The 11,591-nt window shown below is 44.5% G+C and overlaps 1 protein-coding gene and 1 pseudogene across 1 annotated transcript; both read left to right on the top strand.

Annotated features, from left to right (window-relative positions):
- Positions 1–1,772: 1,772 nt before the first annotated feature.
- Positions 1,773–3,043, top strand: LOC141766886 (UDP-glucuronosyltransferase 2A3-like). The gene has a single exon (XM_074634059.1). It carries the CDS (start codon positions 2,483–2,485, stop codon positions 3,041–3,043), a length of 561 nt encoding a protein of 186 aa, XP_074490160.1. The 5' UTR covers positions 1,773–2,482.
- Positions 3,044–9,322: 6,279 nt separating this feature from the next.
- LOC141766887 (UDP-glucuronosyltransferase 2C1 pseudogene) lies at positions 9,323–10,983 on the top strand (annotated as a pseudogene).
- Positions 10,984–11,591: the final 608 nt, after the last annotated feature.

Consider the following 11,591-nt stretch of genomic DNA (forward strand, 5'->3'; position numbering starts at 1 on the left):
CAACTTTTTACAGAAAGGACGAGGAAGAAAGCGAGGAGCATCCTGGCAGATAGCTCCCATCCTCTCTGCAGCCAGTCGGGAGGCGCTATAGAGCCCCTCTGGCAACTAAACATGTGTTTAAAAAGTCTTTCATCCCAAATGCCATCAATACTCTTAACTCAACACAGTGACTGAGCAGATCTGAGCCACAGACACTGACATGAACTGTTTTTAATGTGTAACATAACCTGTCTCTGTTTTTTACTAACTGCTGTCTGTTGTTTTCTGTGTTTTGTGAGCCGAAGAGAAAAATCCACCCTGGTGGACAATAAAGTTTGATTGTATTGATCAGTTCATATTGAGGGGCCGTCAGCTTTACAATTTAGTTTGGAGGGAGATTCGGTATCAGTGAAGTCAGTGCATTTTATGAGTGGGCCTTCTGTGACGTTACCCACCGTAGGGGTCAGAGGTCACCACTCCTCAATCCCAAAGGATTTTCTTTTCAGTCAAATTTTCAATTTTGACGCATTTATAGATGAAAGTCAAGTCAATAAACATGGTCAATGATAGATAAGTATGGTTGATCAGCATGTTTGCCAACCTTCAGACATCATAGTCTAATATGAGGATTAATCAGCCTGAGTTCTGAAGGAACCGGCCCTCTACCTCCAAGAGGTCAGGGCACAGTTACGTGTTGGTTAATCTTGTGTGACAAAGAGATTTTCCAAACAGACGGGTTAAAGCATAATAATACAATTTATTCCGAACAATTAATGTTGCATAAGTAAGATAACAGAGTTTACAGAATTCTGGATCCAATCAACGTGTCCCTGACAACATACAATGCATGGGTCAGTTCGCGAAGTCTGAACCCCGAGCTATCCCTGATCCAGCGTTTTTATGGTTTACACAATATCAATATTCATGAGCTTATGGCACGTGATGTTTTTGCTGCATATCTTCTTTTTTGTTTCTTCTTCTGACTCCATCCTCCCGTGACCTTGTGAAAAGAACAGAACATGCAGTCCCGTGTGCCTCCCCCCTGTCCTCGCCCTTGAGTAGTTCAAAGCCTCTCCAAATGCTGCCGGAGATTATTACAATGTGACTATATAGAAATCTACAGTCACCGAATCACCTCCTCAAGGAACAAAACAGTGCAACAACAACTGAACAGCCCCAAGTCCTTCATTCCTTCACCCTGAGTTATGCCCTTAGAAGCTAATAATTGAGAGACAGTTATTGAGCAATCATGAAACAATACAACAGTTTTCAGCTTCCCTTATAAGCAGGTTATTTCAGGTCAATGTAAGCACTTTTGTACATCATAAATCCAACAGTTCACTAAAAAACTGAAATCACTAACTTTCTGTATTCTGTTTGGTGGTTTATGAGGCTTTTCAATAATTTCTAGTCTATTTGGTATAATATGTAATTTAGTTAATTTGTTCGACATCATGATAAGGCTGATTTTTCAACCAGTGGTTATGACATTAATGCCAGCTAGACAGAATAAAGCTCTGTCTGTCATGACAATAGAACTGTACTGAAAGCCTTTCCTTTACTCGGGTGACTCTTTACAGCCGTCTGAAGACAGCAGGTATCTGTTAAATCTACAGTATCTAGAGTGATGGAGTGGCCTTCAGTCCAGTACAGTATTGTCATGACAGACAGAGCTTTATTCTGTCTAGCTGGCATTAATGTCATAATCGCTGGTTGAAAAATCATCATTATCATGATGTAGAACTACTCGGCTACAGTCTTCCTAATGGAGTGCAGGGGATCTTCAGGTGGAAGTGTCAGGTGTGTTGAAAGGATTAGCCACATAGTGCTTCTCACCTGCCGACATAAAGAAACAGCCCATAGTAAGAGTGTGAGAGAGAAAAGTGTCAATTATGTGAGAGTTCTGTATAACATCTGTAGAGACCCTCCCTGTAATTTATCACACACTTTTTGGATAAAAGACATTCATGTGTTAATGAAAAGAACAAAACAAAATAATATCTATGTATGTATTTATTTGTGTATTTATTTAGCCTATTTATCTTCTACTGTTACTTTGATCCTGTGCTTAAATAATGTTACACTTTTATAGAATGACCACACTATCTTCTTGGCTTTTATTTTGACATGTTTGCCTTCACTTCCTGGTCACGTGACTGCCGTTCTCAGCTCTTCGATTCAAAAGAGAAAATGACAGAAAGAAACTTGAAGAAACTAAATCGGATCGTTTTTTTAATTTGTTTTTTTCGTTTGGAAACAAAAAACAAACAGAGCACCACGTGATTCCGTTTTTCAATTCAAAACGAATAATGAGAAAAGGAATTCGCAAAAACAAAAAAACGGCCCGGTTTGGGTTCGTTTTTCATTTTTTGATTCAGAAACGAAAAACGAGAAAACGGCCGTTTTTTCGTTTTTGGTTTAAAACGAAAAAATAAAAAAACGTTTTTTCCTTTCTGAATTCCAAAGGAAAAACGGAATATCCGATGATACCCAGACCGTAAACATGAAAGTACTCATTGAGGAACTGCATGCCAAAGGCCATGAGATCACTGTGGTTCGGGCATCCACTAGCTGGTACATCAGTGAAAAGTCTCCTCTCTACACCTCTGTCACTCTTCACAGCCCTGGTGGATTTGAGAAAAACAAAGTATTTTTGTCTCGACTGATGGAGATCCAGCTTCAGGGTAAGCATGCATCTCTTTGGTCTAAAATTGGGAATCGTATTCAGATCGAGCGGCTGCTTTTGGACCTGTGCTCTCAGCTTCATAAGAAAATGAGTAAAATCGTCATCCAGATGTTTGAAGATGAAAATCTGATGCAGTCTTTTCATGAAGCCAAATATGATGTGGTTTTGACTGATCCCGGCATCGGTGTAGGGGCAATGCTGGCACGTCGGCTCCAAGTTCCTCTTGTTTTTAATGTCAGATGGACCATTCAAGGTGAAGCTCATTTCCTTCTTGCCCCCTCACCTCTGTCATACATTCTTTACACGGCAACAGGGTTGACAGATAAGATGAACTTCTCTCAAAGAATAAAGAATGTACTGTTACAACCCGGCTCTTAGGTTGCAACAAAAATGGGAGTGGAGACGAGGTAAATGCAAAAAGTATCAAAGTTTATTTACAAAACACTAAATTCATCAATAAATGTAAAGATCATTATCAGTAATCAGTGGTGTAGGAGTGCATGGATGCGTGTGTGTGAGAGCATATAGAAAAAGAGGAAGAATAGCCGCGCCGCGATGTCCACATGCATGGAGAGATGTGCGTGCATGGAGAGAGAGCGCGTTCTGAATGGCGAAGAGGGTTTTATAGTCAGCGCTACACCGGGCCCAGGTGTAGCTCATCAACCCATCATGTCCTCATGTCCCCGCCTCAACCAGAGCCTGCAAGAAACAAAAGAGACCAGCGGGCCAACACACACCTAGTGGTGGGGAGGGGTCGTCACACCCCCCCCCCATCAAAAAAGGAGTTCCCATAAGAACACCGCAACCGCTATTCACTAAATCAACAACAAAACAATTTACTTTACCTACGATTGATGTTCTTCATTTGTAATATAATTTCTAAACTTTAGTTGTAACACTTTACTTACACTTACAACTATATCAAAATCCATACTGACCATTTGTAGTTTATTCCCCAGCAGCCAACCAACCCCCATCCCGCCCACTCAGCAACTCCGGCGCCTGAAGAAGCATTTAAGGTGACAGAACAGGGACATAGCAGACCAGAGGGGTTAACAATTCAGTCAGACAAATATTTAAGAGCTAGGAGCTCTAGATAAGGCATTGGCCACAACATTATCAGAGCCTTTGATGTGGCGAATGTCCAAACAATAAGCTTGCAAATACAACATCCATCGCATCAACCTGCGATTTGGGCAATGTACCGAGTGCAAAAAAGTTATGGGATTATGATCTGTGTACGCAACCAGAGGAACACTAGAGCCTACATAAACCTCAAAATGCTGTAAGGCCCAGATGAGTGCCAGGGTCTCTTTCTCAATCACCGAGTAGTTCAACTGAAATGAGTTGAACTTTTTTGAGTAGAAACTCACGGGACGATCCACACCACTACCATCCGTCTGGAACAGCACCGCCCCTGCCCCCACATCACTTGCATCCACCTGCAGTTTGAAAGGTTGATCCATGCAAGGAGCTGCGAGAACAGGAGGTGAACACAAAACAGACTTAACATTGTCAAAAGCCTGCTTACTTGTGTAAAGGCTGACCATACAAATCGAGCTTTTCCTTTCAGCAAATCCGTCAGAGGGGCTACCACAGTCGAAAAGTTTTTACAGAAGCTGCGATAGTACCCGACTAAACCAAGAAAACGCTGAAGTTCTTTTTTTGTGGTGGGAACTGGATATTTCTCAATGGCCCTCACTTTGGCCTGGACTGCACACACCGTCCCCTGTCCTACAACTTTACCAAGGTAAATGACAGTGGCCTTGGCAAACTCACATTTTGCCAGGTTTACTGTTAGACGCGCATCACTCAGACGGTCAAACAATTTTTTGATACGAGCCAAATGTTCTTCCCATGTATTGCTGTAAATTACAACGTCATCCAAATACACAGCACAACCTTCCAGCCCTGACACCACCATGTTCATGAGGCGCTGGAATGTTGAGGGTGCATTCCGCAGTCCAAAACTCATGACATTATAAGTGAACAAACCGTTGGGTGTGATAAAGGCAGAGATTTCTTTTGCCCTCTGAGACAGTGGAACCTGCCAGTAACCCTTCAGTAGATCAAATTTACTTACAAATTTCGCAGAACCAACCTGATCAATGCAATCTTCGATCCGAGGCAGTGGATAAGCATCAGGTTTGGTAACTGTATTTACTTTTCGATAATCTGTACAAAACCCAGGACTTTTGTCAGACTTTAACAAGCAAACATGGTGACGCCCAGCTCGAAGACGAGGGTTCTGCGATGCCATTTTCGAGCATGTATTTAATTTCTGTGTCCATTACCTTGCGCTTCTCTTCAGACACACGGTAAAAACGCTGACGGATGGGCTGCGCGTCGCCTACATCTATGTCATGCTCGACCAGATGAGTTTGGCTTGGTGTATCACCAAACAAGCATGGATAGCTGTAAATAAGAGCAGACAACTCAGCGCTTCTTTCCGCAGACAAATGAACAAACAAAGAATCAAGATTACGCAACGTTTCAGCGTTCTTCAGTCGCCCACGCAACAAGCTTTCATCTGGTGCGGTAACCCCATCATCCTCCCCTGCAGGGAACTGACTCCCAACAGCCGCCGCTGCTGAGAGAGGTCTAGACTCGCGAGCATAGTACGGTTTCAACATGTTGACATGGCAGAGTTGAGTTGCTTTCCTCCGCTTCGGCGTGGAAAGGATATAATTTTGGTCAGACACCTGCCGCAGTACAGTAAAAGGGCCAGTAAATTTAGCTTGAAATGGCAACTTAACTATTGGAAACAAAGCAAGGACCTGATCTCCAGGACTAAACCCGCGCTGCTCGGTTTTCCGGTCATACAAACGTTTCATTTTTTCCTGGGCAGACGACAACTTTTCTTTAGCCATCTCCCCAGCGGAGTACAAACGATGCCGGAACCCGTTTACATACTCTATCAGATTACTAGGCGGTTCTGATGGCGTGACAGTGTCATGCAGCAGCGTGAGCGGCCCACGCACTGTATGGCCAAAAACAAGTTTGTTAGGGCTAAAACCGGTGCTTTCCTGCACAACTTCTCTAGCAGCTAACAGAAGCCATGGCAGCCCTTCCTCCCAGTCCTGATTCAGCTCAACACAATAACTACGCAAAAGAGACTTCAGAGTCTGGTGGAACCTCTCAAGAGCTCCCTGACTCTGTGCGTGATATGCTGAAGACTGGCTATGTTGGACCTTCAACTGTTTCCACACTTGTGTAAAACGGTTGGATGAGAAATTTGAACCCTGATCACTCTGTATCACTTTCGGGATTCCGAAGATGGAGATGAATTGTGTCAGTGCTTTCACTACCGACTTCGTGGTGATAGAACGCAGTGGATATGCGGCTGGATACCTCGTGCTCTGACACATCACAGTAAGCAAGTAGTTACAGCCTGCTTTGGAACGAGGTAAAGGACCGACACAATCAATGATCAAATATTCAAATGGCTGTGCAGTCGCTGGGATGGGGCACAGTGGAGCAGGTTTAATGCTCCGATTGGGTTTACCTGTCATTTGGCACGTGTGACATGATTTAATATAACGAGACACATCTCTCTTTAAACGAGGCCAAAAAAAATACCGTAAAATGTAATTATACGTCTTACGGACGCCCAGATGTCCTGACTGGTTATGTGATGTTTGAAGGACCTCGTCACGAAACTTTACAGGAACCACAATCTGAAACACTGGCTTACCGACAAAGTCTTCCCCATGCGACAGCCATTTTCTCACCAAAAGCTCTCCTTGCAACAGATAACCACTGGCGGCGGTGTTTCCATCCTCAGTGGAGAGAACAGCCTCAAACAGCTGACTCAGGGAGGGATCAGCTCTCTGCTCCGCCACTAGGTCACTGCGAGATACAGACAACAATGAGTCAGGAACAACAACAAGATCCCCCTCACTCAACTCCTCTTCACCCTGCTCAGGTTCCCCCTGTGCACGGCTCATAGCCCGTGTCACAGCGCAAGCGATAAACACTTCTGGGAAACACCGAGCGTTCTCATCTGGGTTACCAGTCACAGTGGGTGAATATGACACTATAGGAGGTGGTGGACGCTCGGCCCACACCCGGCTGCCAGCCAGGCTGTTACCAAGAATGATGTCCACACCTTCGATCGGCAGTGCAGGACGGACTCCCATGGCGACCTTACCCTGCACCAAACCACAGTTAATTTCAACAGAATGCAGAGGAACAGGCACAACGTTCAAACCCATACCCCGCATCAGGACAAAGTCCCCAGTGTCAGAATCATCACAAAATGGCAGAACAGAGCTCAAAATGTACGAGTCATATGCTGCGGTATCTCTCAAGATTTTTACCGGCACACTGTTACCTCCCACCAGTGACACACAGCCGTCAGACACAAAGGCAGAGAAATCAGGTTCCTCCAACCTGCATGGCTCCCCAATGTTAACCTGTCGAAAGGGAGACAACAGGGACAGGTTCCACAGATACAGCACAAGCACCAGAGTTCATCCGACCCCCGCTATACCCTCTTCCAGCATTAGCTCTGGGACAGTCAGCTTTCCAGTGCCCTCTACCCCTGCAAAAGTTACATACTCTTGAAGAGTCAAAATGCGTCTGACCTCGTGTACAGTGTTCCAACCTACCAAGGCGTGGATGAGGTTTCTCCTCTCGTCTACCCGAGGCACGATACATACCACCTCCGTCTGGGACCCTGAAGTTGCGGTCACCTCTGTGCGTCAGCACGTAGTCATCAGCCAGGGTGGCGGCCTCAGCAGCAGTCTTCACCTTATGCTCACCGATGTAAACAGCGATGTGGCTGGGGATGGAATTTTTAAATTGTTCTAAAACAACCAGATCACATAAAGCATTATAAGTGTCTACCTTTACGGCATTGCACCAACAACTGAAAAAAGTGACCAAATCTCTGGCAAACTCCACATGACTCTGTTTACCCGACTTCTCCCAGGTCCTGAACTTCTGGCGATACGCCTCTGGGACTAACTCGTAGGCCTTTAATACAGCAGATTTAACAGTTAAATAGATTTTACTTTCTGCCACTGTCAGAGCAGAGTAGGCCTCCTGAGCCTTACCTATTAAAACACACTGTAATAATAATGTACGATCAGCATCAGACCACTCTCTGCTCTCAGCTACACGCTCAAACAGTGAGAAAAAAGTGTCTGGGTCTCGCTCACTAAACTGAGGAACTAACCGCAGATTACTGGCAACATCAAATGACGAAGTCGATCTACCAGAGAAGTCAGAGGCACGGCTAGCACCTCCAGCAGGTAAACTCAACCTGTGCTCTATCTCCAGCCTTTTAAGTTCTGCCTCTCTCCTCAGTTTCTCCACTGACAGCTTCTCCATCTCTGTCTGCAGTAGCAACAGCTCTCTCCTCTGCTCAAAAGTCAGACCTGTATCTCTGCAGCCAGACACATCAACACTGTCCACCTCAGGACCAACAGTATACATTTTACCTCTGAAAATACCCCTATCACTGAGATTTGCTTTAACAATACCTTTAATGTTTTCCTTCATCCTCTTATCACCAACATCTAAATTAAAATGTTCGGCAATACGGATTAACTGTTCACGTGAGCAGCTCTCCAGCAGCTCCTCCGATGGCGCTCTCAGAAACTCCTCTACACTCGCCATAACTCACTTACCTACACGCACAATCCTCTACTGACGCGACAAAAACACACCTGGCACGCTGAGCTCACACAGCCCGCACAGCCGTGACGTCACCGTGCACCGTCCCTCTAACTGCCTGACAGAGACCTAGGTAAACTCCCCCCCTAGTCTTCAGGTGCTAGTTGCGGTGGGTATTTATGCACTATCTACCGCAAAGCCCGGCGAAGCAACCGGCGACTCCCCCCGCAGCCTCGGCCGTGCTCCCGAGCTGACAGCAGCTCTAACCGCGTTCACACCACACTAACACCCCCCTACGAACTCCAAAGGAAGTCCGCACTGAAGCCTAACAGGGACAGAAACACCGGTAACTTACTGTGGCTAGACCTGACTGCTGAACTCACTGCCAAACATCACCAGCACATCAAACCTGGCGACACTAAGAAACAACCAGCGGCTTCACTGAAATGAACACAAACAGCACTTACCCTCGTCAAAGCTACTCCCAAACATTTAGCTGAGGCTCATTGACAAAAAACGCTCCTGAAATTGGCAACAGCTGTGTGTCGACGTCACACTACAACCGGTCCTTCTCACTAACTCCGCCCAACAGACCTCTTACTACCTGAGAAACTAGGTCCACCAAAATAGACGAGCCCCCATTTGTTACAACCCGGCTCTTAGGTTGCAACAAAAATGGGAGTGGAGACGAGGTAAATGCAAAAAGTATCAAAGTTTATTTACAAAACACTAAATTCATCAATAAATGTAAAGATCATTATCAGTAATCAGTGGTGTAGGAGTGCATGGATGCGTGTGTGTGAGAGCATATAGAAAAAGAGGAAGAATAGCCGCGCCGCGATGTCCACATGCATGGAGAGAGAGCGCGTTCTAAATGGCGAAGAGGGTTTTATAGTCAGCGCTACACCGGGCCCAGGTGTAGCTCATCAACCCATCATGTCCTCATGTCCCCGCCTCAACCAGAGCCTGCAAGAAACAAAAGAGACCAGCGAGCCAACACACACCTAGTGGTGGGGAGGGGTCGTCACAGTACTGAGTTATATTTTTGGGATGTACACAATGTCATACATCTCAGAAACTCATTACAAACCAGTAGTTCAGAAGTATTTTGGTCCCGATGTGGATTACTCAACGTTTTTCCTGGATGCAGATATATGGCTTATGAGGAATGATTTTGTCTTTGATTATCCACGTCCAACAATGCCAAATATAATCTACATGGCTGGATTTCAGTGCAAGCCCTCAAAGCCACTCCCTGTGGACCTGGAGGAGTTTGTCCAGAGCTCTGGAGACCACGGGGTCATTATAATGTCCTTAGGAACTTTAGTCGGGGAGCTTCCTCAAGACGTTGCTGAGGAGATTGCTGCAGCCTTTGCCCAGCTGCCTCAGAAGGTTGTATGGAGGTATATTGGACAAAGACCAGCCAACCTGGGCAACAACACATTAATGGTCAACTGGCTGCCACAGAACGACCTCTTAGGACATCCCAAAACTAGAGTGTTTGTGGCCCACGGAGGCACTAACGGGGTTCAGGAGGCGATTTACCACGGAGTTCCTGTAGTTGGACTTCCCTTATTCTTTGATCAGCCTGACAATCTCTCCAGAATCAGAGCAAAGGGAGGAGCTGTGATTGTGGATATTGCCGAGCTTGACAGACACATCTTTGCAGATGCCCTGAAGACAGCTCTTTACAATTCCTCTTACAGGGAAAACATGCAGAGGCTCTCAAGGCTGCACAGAGATCAGCCCATGAAGCCACTGGACCAGGCAGTGTTTTGGATAGAATATGTCATCAGACATAAAGGAGCCCGTCACCTGCAGACACAGTCCAACAAAATGTCCTGGTTTGTTTACAACTCTGTTGATGTCATCGCTGCTCTGTTGGCAGTTGTTCTGCTAGTCATGATAAGGCTGATTTTTCAACCAGTGGTTATGACATTAATGCCAGCTAGACAGAATAAAGCTCTGTCTGTCATGACAATAGAACTGTACTGAAAGCCTTTCCTTTACTCGGGTGACTCTTTACAGCCGTCTGAAGACAGCAGGTATCTGTTAAATCTACAGTATCTGGAGTGATGAAGTGGCCTTCAGTACAGTACTATTGTCATGACAGACAGAGCTTTATTCTGTCTAGTGAAGGAACTGGCCTTCTACCTCCAAGAGGTCAAGGCCCAGTTACGTGTTGGTTAATCTTGTGTGACAAAGAGAATTTCCAAACAGATGAGTTAAAGCATAATGATTCAATTTATTCCGAACAATCAATGTTGCATAAGTAAAATAAAAGAGTTTACAGATATCTGGATCCAATCAACGTGTCCCTGACAACATACAGTGCATGGGTCAGTTCGCGAAGTCTGAACCCCGAGCTATCCCTGATCCAGCCTATTCATGGTTTACACAATAGTAATATTCATGAGATTATGGCACGTGATGTTTTTGCTGCATATCTTCTTCTTTGTTTCTCCTTCTGACTCCTTTCTCTCTTTGACCTTGCAAAAAGAACAGAACGTGCCTCCTCCCTGTCCTCGCAAACACTTCATGCACAACAAATCCAACAATCAGGTTATTTCAGGTCATTGTAAGCACTTTTGTACATAATAAATCCAACACTAGCTGGCATTAATGTCATAATCGCTTGTTGAAAAATTAGCATTATCATGATGTAGAACTACTCGGCTACAGCCTTCCTAATGGAGTAAAAGGATCAGGTGGAAGTGTCAGGTGTGTTGAAAGGAGTAGCCACATAGTGCTTCTCACCTGCCGACATAAAGAAACAGCCCATAGTAAGAGTGTGAGAGAGAAAAGTGTCAATTATGTGAGAGTTCTGTATAACATCTGTAGAGACCCTCCCTGTAATTTATCACACACTTTTTGGATAAAAGACATTCATGTGTTAATGAAAAGAACAAAACAAAAAAATATCTATGTATGTATTTATTTGTGTATTTATTTAGCCTATTTATCTTCTACTGTTACTTTGATCCTGTGCTTAAATAATGTTACACTTTTATAGAATGACCACACTATCTTCTTGGCTTTTATTTTGACATGTTTGCCTTAACTTCCTGGTCACGTGACTGCCGTTCTCAGCTCTTCGATTCAAAAGAGAAAATGACAGAAAGAAACTTGAAGAAACTAAATCGGATCGTTTTTTTAATTTGTTTTTTTCGTTTTTCGTTTGGAAACAAAAAACAAACAGAGCACCACGTGATTCCGTTTTTCAATTCAAAACGAATAATGAGAAAAGGAATTCGCAAAAAAACAAAAAAACGGCCCGGTTTGGGTTCGTTTTTCATTTTTTGATTCA

The sequence above is a fragment of the Sebastes fasciatus genome, chromosome 4 (genome assembly GCF_043250625.1).
Source record: "Sebastes fasciatus isolate fSebFas1 chromosome 4, fSebFas1.pri, whole genome shotgun sequence".
NCBI classification, from domain to species: Eukaryota; Metazoa; Chordata; class Actinopteri; order Perciformes; family Sebastidae; genus Sebastes; species Sebastes fasciatus.